At 43.4% G+C, this 19,017-nt stretch overlaps 1 protein-coding gene across 1 annotated transcript; it reads right to left on the bottom strand.

The window, feature by feature from the left end:
• Window positions 1–870: 870 nt before the first annotated feature.
• Window positions 871–18,979, bottom strand: LOC114353635 (DNA ligase 4). Its single transcript, XM_028305694.1, has 13 exons — window positions 17,336–18,979; window positions 12,151–12,460; window positions 11,824–11,999; window positions 11,416–11,592; window positions 11,094–11,289; window positions 10,800–11,013; window positions 10,530–10,656; window positions 10,328–10,448; window positions 8,443–8,633; window positions 7,750–7,887; window positions 7,195–7,456; window positions 6,532–6,803; window positions 871–1,373 (listed from the first exon to the last, which is right to left on the bottom strand). Exons 1-13 carry the CDS (start codon window positions 18,803–18,805, stop codon window positions 1,044–1,046), a joined length of 3,984 nt encoding a protein of 1,327 aa, XP_028161495.1. The 5' UTR covers window positions 18,806–18,979; the 3' UTR covers window positions 871–1,043.
• Window positions 18,980–19,017: the final 38 nt, after the last annotated feature.

The raw sequence follows: 19,017 nt of genomic DNA, 5'->3' as shown, positions 1-19,017 counted from the left end.
CAGTATAAATTCATCCTCAGGTACGAGTGCTTTTGCCGCGAAGCAGGCTTCCAGCCAGTTCTCAGATACAATAGTCGCTGTAAACTTGCGTTTTAGTCTCGCCACCTCAGCACGCGGCGCGTCAGCCGGCAGCACGACGTGCGTAAGCGCGGACGAGAGCATGAATCTTTTAGCCTCTTGACTAGTATAAAACTATGGATATACGCTTAATCAAAATATTTTTGGAATAAATGAATATAAATATGTATAAAATATTATCGAATTACAGCACAAACTCATCTTCAGGCACAAGCGCCTTAGCCGCGAAGCAGGCTTCCAGCCAGTTTTCAGACACAATCGTCGCTGTGAGCTTGCGTTTTAGTCTCGCTACCTCAGCTCGCGGCGCGTCAGCCGGCAATACAACGTGCGTTAGCGCGGGCGAGAGCACGAATCTTTTAGCCTCTTGACTAGTATAAAACTATGGATATACGCTTAATCAAAAGATTTTTGGAATAAATTAATATGAATGATCATGGAATTACAGTATAAACTCATCCTCGGGCACGAGTGCTTTTGCAGCGAAGCAGGCTTCCAGCCAGTTCTCAGAGACTATGGTCGCTGTAAGCTTGCGTTTTAGTCTCGCCACCTCAGTACGCGGCGCGTCAGCGGGTAATACGACGTGCGTGAGCGCGGGCGAGAGCACGAGTCTTTTAGCCTCTTGAGTCAAAGCAAGAGTCTTTACTAGTATAAAACTATGGATATGCGCTTGATCAAAAGATTTTTGGAATAAATGAATATGAATGATCATGGAATTACAGTATAAACTCATCCTCGGGCACGAGTGCCTTTGCAGCGAAGCAGGCCTCCAGCCAGTTCTCAGACACAATCGTGGCTGTAAGCTTGCGTTTTAGTCTCGCCACCTCAGCACGCGGCGCGTCAGCCGGCAGTACTACGTGCGTGAGCGCGGGCGAGAGCACGAGTCTTTTAGCCTCTTGACTAGTATAAAACTATGGATATACGCTTTAAAAGATTTATGGAATAAATGAATATGAAAGATTATCGAATTACAGTATAAACTCATCCTCAGGCACAAGCGCCTTAGCCGCGAAGCAGGCTTCCAGCCAGTTCTCGGACACAATCGTCGCTGTAAGCTTGCGTTTTAGTCTCGCCACCTCAGCACGCGGCGCGTCAGCCGGCAATACAACGTGCGTTAGCGCGGGCGATAGCACGTCGGCGCGCGCGGCGCCACGCATGGCGGCCTGGGAGGCGCGCGCGCCGCTGCGGCACGCCACGTGCAGCGAGCAGGCGCGCAGGAACGAGTGCGGGTTACTGGCGCCGAACAACTCGCGGTCCAGGCTCAGCATCTCGCGATTGGTCAGGTAGATTTGCGGCTCCTGGACAATTGATGGCTATTTACTATCGCCAGAGTAAATACAAGTGAGTAGGTCATCTTCATAGAAACGCATGGGCGCGGTTTGTATGTGAGCGCGCCAACACGTATGCGGCGCGCACGCACACAGCCAGAGGAGCCAGTCTTGGTTGCGCCGAATTTTGTCAGTGTGTGCGTGCGCGCCGCATACGTAAGTATATTGGCGCGCTCGGATACAAACCGCGCTCGGTGCGTTTTTATACAGATGACCTACTCATTTGTATTTACTCTGCTATCGCTTATTGCATATCTGTTGGNTTTGTTATAAAAAATAAAATGTGTTATAACTGTCTAGGAAGCAACCATGGTGTCAAGTTTTGCCGATCACCCACCAATTGTAGAGTTTGTAAAAAACGGCATCATTCTTTGCTTCACTCAGGGAAAGCCCCCACTTCGACTGCTGGGTCAGGGTTTTTAGGTCAAGTAGTTGAAGAAGGTGCGGGTAAGGACAACAATCTAAAAGGTTTAGAACAGGATACGCAGCCAATTGAGACTGCAAATCACATGGCATGTTACGCGAAGACTAAGAGCAGTCATGTGTTATTGGCAACAGCATTGGTTGACGTTAAGTCTAGGACAGGCCAATATCACGTATGTAGGGCTTTAGTAGATCCAGGCTCTCAAGCTTCGTTCGTGACAGAAGCTACGGTCCAAGGTTTGGGGCTAAAGAAAATAAATGTGACTAATGTCATATCAGGCTTGGGTGATGAGAAACCTTCTGTGTTATCTAGATCTATGGTTTCACTTACACTAAAATCTAGATTAGATCCGAGTTTTGAGATAGAGGTAGAGGCGTATGTTCTTAGCGACATTACGTCATACTTACCAGGACACAGAGTTTCTTTAGACAATTGGGTTGAATTATCGCAGGTTTATTTAGCCGATCCGCAATTTAACGTACCGAACAAGATTGATATTCTTCTGGGAGCAGACGTATGTAGTCAGATATTAAGGGATGGTTTGCTACGGGGTCCTACGGGTTCGCCAGTGGCACAGTGCACCACGCTTGGGTGGATAATATCTGGACCGATAAATACTGCTGCGGATGAAAATAGAGTTACAGTGTTGCATGCGTTTGTAGAGGAATTGGACTCAAAACGCTCTAGGGTTTTGGATATGGAAACTTTATTTACTTCAAAAAGGTTAACATCTGAAGAACAACGACGTGAAGAAATCTTCACTGCGACCTCTCGTAGGAGTGCAGATGAAAAAATACGGAGTGAAGTCACCATACCACGAAGAAGTGCCTTCCTGTAACCAAGAAGAAACATCAGTCAGAAGATTGAAAACATTCAGAACAAAGATTTATTACGGAAACAAGCTAAAGAACAGAAGATACACAGAGGATAATACTCAACTAGAACACATGAAGTTAACACAGAAAACTAAGTACAATGAAGAACAAGCAGTATACTTACCACATGCTGTTATTAAGGGAGATAGATCAACTGCGAAAGTGGTGTTTGGAGCATCCGCAAATGGAGTCCAACTGGGAAAGAAAGAATAGAGCAAATTAGGATTTTAGAACAAATTAGGAATTATAGAACAAATTAGGGATTTCAAGTACAAAAAGGGATTTTATGCAACAAATTAGGGATTTATAGTACAAGTTTTGGATTTATGGTACAGATTTGGGATTTATAGTACAGTTTAGAGATTTATAGGACAAATGATTATGTAACCGAGAAGCGTTACTAAGGTTATTAGAACAAAAAGGACAAAGAAGGACAACTGGGATTTCAACTATAAAATAAAAGAGACTTACCTGAAACAGGAACAATGATGAATTTCAGTACTCGGTGAATTGCCGCTGCTGTCCGCACCTGTAAAAAAAGAAAAGTTATATCTATCGGTTGTATGGTATCACATCTATTCAATCCATTAGGATGGATAGCAACTTGCTTAAGCGAAGAAGTTATCAAGCAGTGTGGATAGCTGGAATAGGGTGAGAGAGAACGAAGAACTTACTAGAGTTAACTAAAGATGGGAATACTTACCTTTCAACGAGTTACCACTTAGCTGAAGTATCCACGGTGGTATGCCCTCGATCAGATGATGCTTTGCAGGGCTGCAGGGATTTTCAGATGCCTTCAACGTTGCTTACGCTGCTGGGGTTTATTTACGCGTAATCACTGCATCAGGGAAATTCCCATTGGGCTAGTTTGCTAGTGTCAAAACTCCGTTACTTCGGTGACAAATGAGTAGGTATATCGCATTTTAAGTTTTGTGGAGCTGTTTGGATGACTAAGTTGTTAGTAGTGTGTATGAAAGTTTTTCAAGGGTTTTTAAGAAAACAAACTATCATACACTAAACTCGAAAAGAAAAAGGGTTTTATGTTCATATAGGTACGGTAGATCAATCTATGTTACAAAATAGTTCTTCACTCTCTAGTTCAGTTCGTGGTTTTTAGGTAGGCAATAAGTTCAATTGATATTTTATAGACATTTTACAATTTTCATACAAGGTTTATTAACAGGCTCATAAAAGTTCTGAGCCGGCAGTCGGGGATACAATTTTGGTGTAGGATAATAACTTGTCTCCAAGTACGTGGTTGTTTGGCAAGATTCTCTAGGACAATCCCTGAACTGATGGGTGACTTGTATTTTGTAAATGTAAAATGTGAAGTTTTAAAATTTGTTTTATAGGTTAATGAGCAATTAACTGTTACTGAAGGTTATGTTTACTTCATTTATTAATTTTAAGGTTTAGTTAAACGAGTGGTTTTAATATGTGAAGGGTTTATTACACGAGGGGTTCTTAAACATGGGTTTTTATACGCGAGGTGAGGGTTTTTATACGAGAGGTTTTATACTAGACATGTATGGGTAATAGTTAAGGACATTCTGTCCTTGGTGGGCGGCATGTTGAAGTCACATATGTGTATAAAGTGACATCTAGTATCAAAAGATAGTACTGTTGTTTATGATGGGTTTTAGTTGTTACAAAGTGATACTAGATGGCACTGAGGGTCGATTAACACGCGGTTCAATTTGATTTTTTCCATTTCCTTGGGTCAAGAGGAGCCCAAAATTATGTGTCTGTCTAGGTCTATCAAAGTAGAACAATGTAGTAGAACTAGTTTCAAAGCGAAATAGAATGATATAGTACATACAGTCCACGGTTTTATTGTAGCTACCTAGTACAGACCTGTTCAGTTGGACTGAAAGGGAAATTATGGAATTCTNCTTGAAGTTAGTGACTCAAGTGAACCACCGAAGACACCGGGCGAAGCCCTAACTACCGGCCGGCGGCGTCCTACAGAGTACCTACCAGCAGCGCGGCGGCAGACAAGGTACCTGTTCGATTGTTGCTGTGTTTTGTTGATTGTGTTGTGCCTGGACGACACTGGGAAACTCATATTCGCTATCGAAGTAGTTAACACGCTTAATTAATCAAAAGTTTATCGAATTACAGTACAAATTCCTTCTCGGACACAAACGGCTTAAGCTTCGGCCAAACCAACGCGTGCAGCTCGCGTCGGCGATGGCGATGGCGATCACTGCGCATGCATAGATCGTCGCGATGACAGGACGCGTTGATGTGAACTCATCGCTACAAATTCATACACGACGTCTGACATATTCGTATACAGGCTGCACGCTTTGGTTTGGCCGAACCTTTAGCGGCTTAAGTTTAGCCGCGAAATACTCGAGCCAGTTTTCGGATACAATGAAGGCTGTGAGTGTGCGTCGGAGTCTTTCGCGCGCGGTGCGTCGTCAGCACAACCGCGAACACGCGTCTTTATTAGTTTCTCGACTAATATAAAACTATGGATATACCTACGCTTAATCAAAATATTTTTGGAATAAATTAATATAAATATGTATAAAAGATTATCGAATTACAGTACAAACTCATCCTCAGGCACAAGCGCCTTAGCCGCGAAGCAGGCTTCCAGCCAGTTCTCAGACACAATCGTGGCAGTGAGCTTGCGTTTTAGTCTCGCCACCTCAGCACGCGGCGCGTCAGCCGGCAATACAACGTGCGTGAGCGCGGGCGATAGCACGTCGGCGCGCGCGGCGCCACGCATGGCGGCCTGGGAGGCGCGCGCGCCGCTGCGGCACGCCACGTGCAGCGAGCAGGCGCGCAGGAACGAGTGCGGGTTGGTANACTTGTCTCCAAGTACGTGGTTGTTTGGCAAGATTCTCTAGGACAATCCCTGAACTGATGGGTGACTTGTATTTTGTAAATGTAAAATGTGAAGTTTTAAAATTTGTTTTATAGGTTAATGAGCAATTAACTGTTACTGAAGGTTATGTTTACTTCATTTATTAATTTTAAGGTTTAGTTAAACGAGTGGTTTTAATATGTGAAGGGTTTATTACACGAGGGGTTCTTAAACATGGGTTTTTATACGCGAGGTGAGGGTTTTTATACGAGAGGTTTTATACTAGACATGTATGGGTAATAGTTAAGGACATTCTGTCCTTGGTGGGCGGCATGTTGAAGTCACATATGTGTATAAAGTGACATCTAGTATCAAAAGATAGTACTGTTGTTTATGATGGGTTTTAGTTGTTACAAAGTGATACTAGATGGCACTGAGGGTCGATTAACACGCGGTTCAATTTGATTTTTTCCATTTCCTTGGGTCAAGAGGAGCCCAAAATTATGTGTCTGTCTAGGTCTATCAAAGTAGAACAATGTAGTAGAACTAGTTTCAAAGCGAAATAGAATGATATAGTACATACAGTCCACGGTTTTATTGTAGCTACCTAGTACAGACCTGTTCAGTTGGACTGAAAGGGAAATTATGGAATTCTAGAGTTGGAGGACTGAAGCACGTCTGTAGTGAATTTCGCTTCATCGTCGACCACTTGTGACGACATACTAGTGCAGGGGGGGTTCCCTAACTTTTTTGAGACGTGCCCCCTTTCGACCATAAAAATATCCGCGCCCCCCATCCTCCAGTCCAGAGTATTTATTAATCGTGACGAGCAGTCTGAAATGTATTCTCTCAGCCGCCGTCGCAGGTTTTTTAATACTTAACTACACAGATGGCCCGCGCCCCCCTTTCAAGGTCCTAGCGCCTCCCACTTTGGGATTTGAGAACCCCTGCTAGTGTATGTGATCTGAGCTCCCAGAAAGACTAATCACAATTATTCACAAATACAAAACTCACATTTCTATCCATCTTCTCAAAGCATTTCCGCAAAGTAGCCTCATCTATCGGCTCGGTGTAGCTGTCGCCGAAGCAATCGTAATCATTGCTCATAGCAAGTCTGGTCGCCTTTTTCATGGCGAGCGTTTCAAGCGGTGGCAGAATGCACGGCGACTCCGAGCGCGGTAGAGACCGCAGCCAGGCCGTGGTGGTTACGTCCACTTCTTGGGATTTGATTATCTCGTTCTCCCTTCTTGTGATCCGACCGACCACTGCGCACCAGGTGTCTGGACCTAGGTGGTCAAAAATTAAAAAATCAATTTGATATTCGCTCCCACGAAGGCCTGATGGGATGTCACTTTAGATACCTACAACTAAGTTCTCTTGGCAGGAAAATGGGACTTACGCAATAGAAAGGGACAGCAGACTTCTTAACTGAATTGTTATTACATTATTGACTCGCTATTTTTTTATATAGAGTTATCATTCAGATGACTATGGGCTTACGCCCGTATTCACAAACGATATTTGCTTAAGCGAAGCAGCAAATCGAACGCACAACGTTGAATAGAGCTCTGTGATTGGTTCGTGTGTCACCCTGTGCGTGCACGCGCACTGTGAATCCTTATAGTAATGTTTGTGAATACGGGCGTTATTGTGTGGTCAGGCATTCATAAAACTTACCTATATTTGAAACGAAAGTCCCGCCGTGCGATTCTACAATATTCCTCAGTTCTAGTTTCTTGCAGTCGTCGTCGTCCGACAGGATGCACACTTTCCTGCCAAGCAGGGCCTTGGAGACCACCTCCACTGAGCTCGAAGGCGTGGTAACGAATTGGTCCGCCACCTTCACTGTTTTAGCGACGCGCTTTCTGAGGCTTCTCCCTTCGCCCATCGATTCCTTCCGCACTTGAGTTGAGCTCAGCTTCACAACTGGTCCTTTGTTCTGTATAAATTGATAACAGTCAAGAAATTTTGCTGCGACTACATCTACGTGAAAACGGTTGTACCAGAAAGACTATCGCGCGACTTTATGACGGTGTTTTTTACTTTACATGCCTAAATAACTTAACCGATTTAGATGAAATAATTAATAAGGTAGGTACATTACAGTTTGAGATCCAAGAAAAAAACAAAGGCTAGTTTTTATCCCGGTTTTTGAAAGGGGAACACGCGCACGATAATGTCTTTTTGTGACAGACCGAAATAATAAATACTGTAATGTATTAAGTAACATACCGAGACGAGTGCATTAAACTCCTCGAGGGTCATGACGTCACGGACGGGCTTGTCGTCGCGGATCTTGACGACGCGCGGGAAGCGCAGCGTGTAGTCGGTGCCGAAGCCCACGCTTTGGATGAGTTCGGTGGCGCGAACCTGGTAAATGACAGTATTGATGTAAAATAGGGACGTTTTCTGAGTAAAAAAGCAAGAATTTGAAATAAGTTTGAATTAGTCCGCCCAGGTAGGTAAGTAACTTATAAAAAAATACTCGACACGTATTTTTCACTTTTTCAAAATAATGGAAAGAGATAAAGCGCGTCAAAGTTCAGAAGAAGACGTCTTCTTCTGAACTTTGACGCGCTTTATCTCTTTAAATTTACGTCACGTCACGGACGTCCGTGACGTCAAGGAGTATCTAGGTACTTAAAAATGATGCACTTTGTGACGCCATGCGGAATTTCAACGCATCATATCTTCGTAATTACTTGTTTGATTGATAAATAAAAAAATACGTGTCCAATATTTTTTGATAATATAATTGACGCTAAGTTATCCATTATCTACAATCTTATTCTAATTGTAACAAAGACGTGTTGCGAACTTTTTGGCTACTTCGGGTGTCACGCATGGACTAATTTTGACGCTGACAGTACGTGGGTACATCTACACATAATACCACAACTTTCACGATAAAAGAACTATACCTACCTGTAATACTGTGGAATGTTCCGGCATCACCCAGAAGTCTGGCTTCTCCTTGTTGAAGTCGAGCTCGGGCGGCGGCGGCGCGTCGGCGGCCGGCACCCAGCGCCGCTCCAGCGCCACGCACAGCCGCTCGCGCTCGTCGAACGACAGCCCGGTGGCCACGCGGCCCACCGACACCCAGCGCGGGGCATCGGCTAAGGAACAATACCAGGATTATATACCACGCCCGAGACAAGCAGACATTTAGTGTCAATGACATCGTTTACAAGTTCAAAGATAATTCATTTGTCCTTAGCGGGCACGGGCACTCATCGCCGCTCCAGCGCCACGCACAGCCGCTCGCGCTCGTCGAACGACAGCCCGGTGGCCACGCGGCCCACCGACACCCAGCGCGGGGCATCGGCTACGTAACAATACCAGGATTATATGCTACGCAGACATTTACAATGTATGACATCCTTTACAAGTTCAAAGATAAATAACTCATTTGTCCTTAGCGGGTACGGGCACCCAGCGCCACGCACAGCCGCTCGCGCTCGTCGAACGACAGCCCGGTGGCCACGCGGCCCACCGACACCCAGCGCGGGGCATCGGCTACGTAACAATACCAGCGCTAAATATTTTCAACTACCTACAACGCGACTAGACGACGAACGAAAATCACAAATTTGTATCGCGGTGTCGCTTTGACAGCTAGTTTAAACGAAAACAAAACGCAACTGCTTCTTTGTGTAAAAGCTGAAAGAAAGCTACTTTTTCTCAAACTCAAGACAAACGCCTTCACGACATTTAATTTTGCTGTTTTTTTGTGAAAAAATAAGGTGTTCGGACTTTTATTGTAAGGTGATTAAATCCGTTGTTTCGTCTTTNTGTCCTTTGCACTTTAGCTGGAATTAAAAACGAAGCGCAACTGGTGAAGAAGCGCCAATGTATTGGAGACGTTAAAAATTAGCGCAATCGGTGCACTGGATTATATGCCACGCCCGAGACAAGCAGACATTTACTATCAATGACATCGTTTACAAGTTCAAAGATGAATAATTCATTTGTCCTTAGCGGGCACGGGCACCCACCCAGCGCCGCTCCAGCGCCACGCACAGCCGCTCGCGCTCGTCGAACGATAGCCCGGTGGCCGCGCGGCCCACCGACACCCAGCGCGGGGCATCGGCTAAGGAGCAATACCAGGATTATATACCACGCCCGAGACAAGCAGACATTTAGTGTCAATGACATCGTTTACAAGTTCAAAGATAATTCATTTGTCCTTAGCGGGCACGGGCACCCAGCGCCGCTCCAGCGCCACGCACAGCCGCTCGCGCTCGTCGAACGACAGCCCGGTGGCCACGCGGCCCACTGACACCTAGCGCGGGGCATCGGCTACGTAATAATACCAGTGGGCTTAGTGTGAGTTTACATCAAACGTCGTCACTAGCGAGCGCGTTAAGATTTTAGTTCTTGAAAGTTTCCGCTAGGGGCGCTGTACAATCCGTCTCATATATTTAATGTCACTTTTTTACGCAGTCGACATCGAATGCGTTTAACGTAAACTCACACTACGCCCCTACTAGGATTATATGCGACGCCCGAGACAAGATATTTACAAATACATCCTTCTTACAAATTCAAAAGATAAATTATCCATTTTTAGTTTTTGTGATTCCGACTTCTACAATCTAATGCGATGGTTAACACTTCATGATCGAATCTAACTTGTACTTAGCTGGTTTGGTATTGAAATCGAATCTTTCATATAAAATAACATTTTAAAAAGACAGCCCGGTGGCCACGCGGCCCACCGACACCCAGTATTTGGCGTCGCCTGATAACAACTGATCCCCTCGTAAATATGAAACAAGATTTGTAACAAAAAAAAAACAAGAAATCTTACCTCCTCCTGTGACGTCGAGGCAAGCAACATGGAAGCTCTTGGCTCGACCTTGTTTCTTATTTTCAGCTTCGTCAGCTCCAATTATTACGAGGTCGAGATCGTCCATAGTTCCTTCAGTATACTAAAAAGGAGATTCCATAAAAATGGTGATAATATTTGTAAATTACAAAATATTACGTAGTTTTAATGCATGTATAAACACCTCCGGTTTCACTTTGTACCACCCAGCGTTTCGTCGACTAGGCAGGTAGTATGATTCCACATCTTTCACCACGATCCCTTCATCTTGATTCTCTATAGCTTCATTTAGCTTGTTCAATACATCGGTGCTGCAAAGATAATACGTTTGTTAACCTATACAGACAGATGCAGATCAAAAACCCATAAGTATGTAAAATAAAATTACTTCTGTCATGGCTTGGGCCATGGTTCCATATTTTTTATACTTATGTACCTACTGAACAACACCTACCTATCTTTGACAGTTTCTCTCCGGCTGTGCTGGATAACTCCCGTCACATCGGTGAACATGGAGTCTAGGATCTCCAGTCTTTCCTTGAGTGGTACTCCTCCTCTTTCTGCGGATCCCACTAACGCTTTGCCATTGTAATATAAGACGTCAAATGCACAAAAACAAGGCCGGAACACTGATCTGACTGTTATCTTTTTGACATCAAATGATATACCTGAAAAAACGGAAGGTTGTTTAATAACTATTCAAATTACAGCAAAAGAACATAGATAAATGTTTTTAGACTTGACGCACCCTTAGAACTATAATAATGATTCGCTTTGTGCCATCCCATCATCTCCCCATCAATAATGAAACTCTCCACCTCCGGGTTAAAACAGTCCTTGAGGAATGGTGTCAGTAGGCCAGACTCGTATGTCTTACCGTAGTTATCAGAATACTTGTGGCCTTTTCTTGAAAAATACTCAAATATCCCGTTTTCCATATGAATCTAAATGTAATGAACAAATTAGTTAAAATTATTCAACGGTTACAATTTATTTAAATTGGTACAGACATGGACCTATAAAAAATATAGGTCCATGGGTACAGAAGAACGAACAAAGTAGGTAAGTACCTGAAATCTTTCCCCGTCAAACTTATTTTCCACAATATAAGTTGTGCCATCAAAAAAGAGTTGTCGATGGATCTCCGTGACGTCCAATCTTTCGGAGAGCATAGGACTAATCGCATAAAACATTTTAACACCCATTTCTAAAGGACGTATGTCTCCATCTTCTAATTCTTCGCACACCTAGAAAATATTCACGGTATTTACTTTTATGTACCTATGTAAGTAATAAAATAATGCTAGATTAAATAAGGCGCGGATCCACGATGGGCATGCCGACAAACTTGTGACAGGGTCTAAGTTTATTCAAATCGATAGGCTGGATGATATTCGCAATTTTTGTAAGCAAGAAAACTAACATTTTACAGGTTTTACACAATGATTTCACAAAATATTAAAATATAACATTATTACCTTAGAAATGCTATTGCAAGTCTCAAAATATTCAGGAGCATCCGGGTGAAAGGCAGCCAAAATACGTTTCGTTTCAATACCAAGTTTCAAATCCTTGAGGATAAGTCTCAAAAACCATTTTAACTGTTCAGGTGTTAAATGTCTAATAGCATATCCAAATGCTTCATTTAGAACCCCTGTAAATAAAACCATTTATTTTGATACTTACCCAGATTCGATTAGGTAAGTACATTATCCAGTAGGTATACTTACCTACCTAAAGTACCTACTCTATCTACTTATATACAATATAGTTTAAGCACCACAGAATAATTATTTTCTACTCACGTGCTTTGTTTCCAACTTCAGCTGTGGCAATTTTATCCAGTATTGTGTTGATATCCTCCACAGTAAGATCGCCTTTGTTTTTACCAAGAATTCCTTTTAGAGCGTAATATGCCACACCAGCAAAATCGCTATCCTGAGTATTACTTACTGATCTAAAGTTAATTAATCTTTTAGCGGCTGGCGACTGCTTGCTTAGAGACAACACTCTGACGAGTAATTGGGCAAGTTTAGTCTCTTTCATATTATATGGACTTCTTTCTCTTTCATATTTAGGCAATAACAACCTCAAAATCGGATACAAATTTGTATTCTGAAAAAATATAGGTAGTACTTACTTACTTTAATTTTAATACGAGGCGTAAGTACTTAAGTGTAGTTTATTTGCGTTAAAAATTATTCATAACAATTAGACATAAAAGCGATCTTGCTATGACGCGCCTTACTCGCTCATCATGTTCAGGAAGAAAAGCTCATCCTTACATAAATACCCCTACTACAAACAATATTTCATGCACAAAATATCTTGCGATGATGCGTTCAGCGCCAGAGAAGATAATATGAAGTGCACTCGACGCGTCGGCACCAAATCGTTTGCTTTAGTTCGCGACAGTTGCGCGATTTATTTTTGTTCGTACCTAATATTAAAGGTCTTATCGTTCGTTCGTTCGTTTCAGCCAAATGAAGTCCACTGCTGGACAAAGGCCTCCTCCAAGGTTTTCCACAATGCACGGTCCTGCGCTGCCCGCATCCAGGCTCTTCCCGCGACCTTTACCAGATCCTGCCTGCCCACGCTACGTCTTCCAGCCCGTGGTTGCCACTCAGTGCCGTATTATCCATAAGGCACTTTAGGCCAGTGCCTAGGGGCCCACTATGACCAGGGGCCCAGCACTCCCAATTAAAAAATTTAAAAAATTATTAAAGATTATTTTTATGCAACAAAACTCAAACCACCTCAAAACTTCGCCTTATTTTGGTTTACACATTCAATCGTCATATTTCGATATTGTGGAACCTAATTCATTTTCGTAACGTCGCGTTGGCATTACTGCTTTGGTTTATATGACAGGTCGACGGTCGACGCCCTTCAGAGGCTAAAAAGCCTCACTGCAGAGGCTAGGGAGAGGGGTGAGGGTGTGTTGGCTGTATCATTAGATATAGCCAACGCTTTCAATACCATCCCTCATTCCACTATACTCTAGGCACTTCAACATCACAGAGTGCCTCAGTACCTTCGAGCGCTGCTGGCCGATTACTCACGGGACCGCAAAGTCCTGTATGTTAACAGAGACGGCCAGCTCAAACGGCGCGGCGTAGCCAGCGGGGTTTCGCAGGGTTCGGTGCTCGGTCCACTCTTGAGGAACCTAGGCTTCAACTGGCTCCACCGGGGCGTCCTTCGCGCGGGCATGAGTGTCATATGCGGATAACACTCTGGTCACTGCCCGGGGAAGACATTAGGGGGCCGCGGCACGGCTGGCGTCGGCGGGCGGCACATTTTTTTTTTTTAAGTATATTAGTAATTTGTTATTACACAAATTACTAATACTCCCGTTAGCCCCTCGTACTAAGCTAAATATGCTTGTGTCACGAGTGAGCTCACCACAATAGTCGAGCGGCGGCGGGGACCGAACCCGCGTTCCCCGGATCACGAGTCGGCCAGTCCGACCCCTTCACCGTTCGGCTATCGTGGATGTGTGCGACATTAGTCGCTCGCAGAATAGAAATGAAAGTCGCGATGGAGAAGACTGCGAGGCCCTCTTCTTTCCGGGGCCTCGCCAGCGCGCCCCTCCCGACGCTCACATTGTGGTTGAGGACGTTAGGATTGACGTCAAAGGCCAGATGAAATATCTGGGCCTCACGCTTGACGGAAGGTGGCATTTTAGCCGGCACTTCAACGGGCTAGCGCCACGTCTCCTCAAGGCAGCCGGCGCACTAAGTTGGCTTCTCCCGCAGACCCCAGCGGGCCATAGCGCAGAGGGTCGCAAGGACCTACCTACCGCTTGCCTACCGCACGGTAGGGCACGCTGCGGCGTGCGTCCTCGCTGGTACTCCTCCTTGGGAGCTAGAAGCTGGGGTCTTATCTGTCATCTATCACTGGATGGCAGACCAGAAGGCGCGTGGAAAGCGGCCCGGCCCCGGAGCGGCGCGGCGCCGTCAGGCAGATCATGATCGACCGCTGGAAGGAAGACATGACTCTCGCGCAGTTTGGCCGCCGCACTCTAGACGCCATTGGTCCTTTCTGGACTAATGGTTGGAACGACCGCACGGGTTCCTCACGTTCCGTCTGGCGCAGGTGCTGACCGGGCATGGCTGCTTCAGTTCGTACCTGCATATAATCGGGCGAGAGGAATCCCCGCTGTGCCACAAATGCGGCGCGGTGGATGACACGGTGCTGCACACCCTCGCGGTCTGCACAGGTCGGGAGGAGCAGCGGGGATTCACTGCGGTCCTCACTGCGGTCGTGGGCCGGGATCTTTCGCTTCCTAGCCTGGTCAACGCCATGCTGGAAGGCGGTCGCCTCCTTTTGCGAGGAGGTCATCCTTCAGAAGAGGCAGCGGAGCGCGAGCGGGAGAACGATCCTCTCGCCTCATCGCTCCGCAGGCGGAGAAGTGGGTGGAGAAGGAGGTTGTACGACCGTTCTACTCTGCCCCCAGGTGGCGGCCAGCAGGCCGGGGGTGCGGGGGCACCCTTGTCACCTCCGTCTGACGGAACGGCTTGGCGTTTCGGACCATTCCCGTCGGACCCCCACAAGGGGGGGCGTGTAGGTTTCGCCGTGTAGGCGAGCTGTCGCTGGGAAGCTACGGCTGGATACTCGCGACACCCCCACTTGGGCGATGACGGAACGCCACGGAGGTTTTAGTGGGCATACCCCGTCCTTTTCAGGACGGAGCAGCGCCCTTTTTAGGGCGCCGGGAGTCCCACACACCACCCTGTCCCCCAGCAGTGGTGACAGTGAGCAAAGCATTTCCTCCGCGACAAAAAAAAGGGGGGCCCGAAACCAGCTGCGCCTAGGGGCCCCGAGATGGTTAATCCGGCCCTGTTGCCACTCGAGAACTTTTCTGCCCCAAAAGGTCTTATACTACTCCAGTATTGAACATGGTGGTTACCAACACCATTTTGCGTTTCCTGTGGTCCTACTTCTTAGATTTACTGGTATTATCACGGGTAATTTAGTTTTTCGGTTATTTTCTACTTGAAAGTTACGACTTTAACTATTAGTGCCCGTTTTCACAATCAATCCCTAATTTTAAAGTGACCCCCTAATAATTGTGAAGTGTTAATGCACAGTAGTTTTTGAGTGATGAGGGGTCAAAAGTGGCTCCAAGTGGTTCGTCTAAATATGCGTCACGGTGCAGTCCCCGCGCTGGAACTCTGCTTATCACACTCCCGCATGTCTAAAATGTTTGCTCAGTGTTGATTTAGTCGATTTTCTCATGATGATTAAAATTTCCAATATTACAGACCTTCTAAAGCAGTTGCCTAGAAAACTATACAAGATATAGAAAAACTTGACTATTTCACCTGTAGCAAATTTAATAAGCTTTTTTTGGTTCATAGTAGTCATGTCACTAGGACGCATATTTTCAAACGGAAAAATGGTACTTTCAAACCACCTCTTCCCGCCGGATAAGGGCGGGGACTTATGAAACTTAAAAATAAATAGTGCACATTACGACTTTACTGAATACCTACCTACTCGAAGATTCAAATAACTGGTGACACATCATTGTCTGTAATTTCCTAAACACCGCAATCCCTTTTTCTAATAGAAATGTAAAATCAGTTGTATTCAGCAGTACTCACCTTATTGTCTTCTGATGCTGCTACTTTACATTTAAAGTTATTGAAGAAAATTTCCAAAGTTTTAAATTGCTCATTCCTTACACCTGTCTTGCTGGTATAATTTTTTTGGTTTTTCTTGATAGTATCAATTTGATCAAGAATAGCACATAACTCTTCAAATGTAACGGAATTTGCAGGAATGGTTTCACTAGATTCCATTTTGGATAGTATTCCTAAAACAAATAATTAAGAATGTGATTTCATTTGACTTATTAAGATCTACCTACTTATACCATGTTTTATGCAAAGAAACAATTATTCTATTCTATTTTATAATCATGGTTAGCAAATTTAATTAGCCCGGCGGCGGTCTTGGGTTCGATTCTCAAGTGGGAATCACTAATATTAAAAATAAAACAAAATTTATAACACACTCTATTTATTCCCTATCCTAAATCACAAGATATTCAGTAAGATACTTATTAGCCATCTGTGGAGAGTGACCTTTATATAACAGATACAAATTGAATGCTGTCTCTCTAGTTAAGTTCATAACACCATGTTGATTACAGACTGCAACTGGACTACTCTTTAATGCTTTTTCATAGTATGTTATAGCTAAATTATTGATACTCAGCATTTGATATGCTCTTCCAAGATTGTAATAGCTTTCTTGATCACATTTCCTAAGATTACGATATGTTAGAATATAATGAATTCCTTGGAGAATAAGGTTGTGATGCTTGTCCACAGTTTTTTGAGCTGCCATAAGTAGACTTGTAATGCCAACTAATAATGCTGATATTGAGTCTCGGCACTGCTCATTATATTCTAGAAAATATTTCAATGCAACAAGATACCTGCCAGAAGTCAGAAAATTATTGCCCAAAAATAGATTTTTTACAATGAAATTTTCTTTCTGAAATAATCTGGAAAGAAATTTAACTTGTGAAGTTTCGTCTGTAGAATTCATGACAAGGCTTAGTAAATTCCAAGTTCTAGGACCTGGATACTTTTGTGCAAATTCTCGTGTTAGTCTCAAAGCATTATGATAGTCATTACTTATGAGGCATGCTTGTTGACACAGGAATTCCAGCTCCGAACGGTATGCTGAGAGAGCTTTTGACATAACAGCCCCAAAAGTTAATCTTTGCATAGTAAAATACTGTTTATTCTTGAGTGCAATAGTAAGTAGCTCCCTAAAAAATTCCCATTCTTCCTGTGGAGTAAATTTAAATTTTTCATCTTCATCAAAATGAATATCATTTTCATGAAAAGGATTTTCTCCTCGTACTTTGCGAAAATTATGAATATGATCAATGCCTCCTTTAAGTTTGAAGGCAATTCTTAATTCTTCTTGATGTCTGTATTTTACAAAAGTTTTTGAAAGCAAGGCTTCTCCTACTTCTAAGTATTTAAGTAAGCGGTTATACTTTTTTAATGCCAAACATTGTTCATAAAGCAAGCTAGCACTGACAATGTATCTGTAATCTTGTTGCAAAATATTCAGTGCTTCATCAATTTTTCCCTTTTTCTCTAAAATGGTAAATAATTTTCGACGGGCATCTGGATGCTGAGGAACATGCTTTAGAACTTTATAATATGATTCAATGGCATCATCCTCTCTTCCTAAGTTATGAAGACATTCAGCATGTTTAAGCCAAACAGCGCCAAGATCGAAACTATTATTTTTAACTAAAGGATCCAATAGTTTCATAGCTAACTCATGGTAGCCAGCAGAAGATAGAGCTTCCTCTATATCCATGTATAAATCACCAGCCTTTTCCACATCATTAGATAAAAAATCTTGTAAAAGGGTTTGAACTAAATTAATAGACCCTAAATGTATGAAACAAACTAGTAATTTGCTTTTCAAATCAATATGCAAGTTTTCTGGAATAGAACAGTTCAAGTAATTTGTGTGTTCTTCAATTGCATCATTATCAGAATTTTTTACAGTTTGTATTTCAGCTTCAATCTCCACACCAACATTAGCTACAAATATATCTAAGCATGTTTGATATTGTTTTCGTAAAATTAGCAGCTCCAAAAGTATATTCAAATCTTCGTGGGTAAAGAGAGAGGAGCATTTTTTGTATGCAGCACCCATAACTTCAAGAGATCTCTCAACCTCATTGCTATTGTGGTACAAAGTTGCAGCCATTTTAGCATACTTCATGATCACTTCTCCTTCACTTGCAGGCAGAGATGTCACTATTTTGTGATAGCATTTGACACGGCTGACATTCATGGTATGCACAGGGTACTTCATATCTTCCAAAATAGATAAAACTTCAAGCCTTTTCAAATGAATGTCTAAATTATGAGGATCAGCTCTGACTGCTTGAGTGTAGCACAGCATTTCTTGCCTGGTGTCATTTTTTTGATTGGAAATGTTTGCCAGTCTCAACCACTCATTAGCATCTGATGGACGGAGATGTGCAGCTAACAATGAAAACTGAAGTGATTTTTCAGCATCATGCTCATATATTTGTGCAAGTGTTTGATATGGTTCTGGAGCCGTAGGCACTTGTTTAATAATTTCATGACACATTTTCTCTGCCATTTCTTTGTCACCTCTTACAAATCTTAAATTGGCTTCACCCATCAAACCCATCAGAGCTGGTGATAGTCGTGTGCACTTACGACGCCGAAGTGTGCCCTTTTCCATAAAATGGGCAGAAGGCGATAAACGATCCTCGTCGCTTGGTTTACTTGTATCATCAATATCCTCTTCATCCTCAACATCATACCACTCGCTTGAATATTCGGCAAACGACATTTCACCATTTAGAAATTTGCTAGTTAAATCTTTCTCAGGATTGATATCGATTTCCATATCCATTGAAGAAGACCCAGGTAATGCTAAATCCATTTTACAATGCTTTAGAGACAAGACTATTTATATAGGGAGTACGTCGTACTTACAGTTTATGTCTCATTCGCCAACACCTTATATTCTGAGGTTACTGCTTACTTAAAACACAAATTGTTGGACCATTTATCAATCAAAACAATCAGCCAGCAGCAGTCGATTCACAGAAAAACCGGGCACNATTCTACTGGCCTATGAAGGATACTTAAATT

The sequence above is a fragment of the Ostrinia furnacalis genome, unplaced genomic scaffold (assembly GCF_004193835.3).
Source record: "Ostrinia furnacalis isolate ACB-3 unplaced genomic scaffold, ASM419383v2 OfSCF1764, whole genome shotgun sequence".
Taxonomy (NCBI): Eukaryota; Metazoa; Arthropoda; class Insecta; order Lepidoptera; family Crambidae; genus Ostrinia; species Ostrinia furnacalis.
This window is presented reverse-complemented; position numbering and strand designations above follow the sequence as displayed.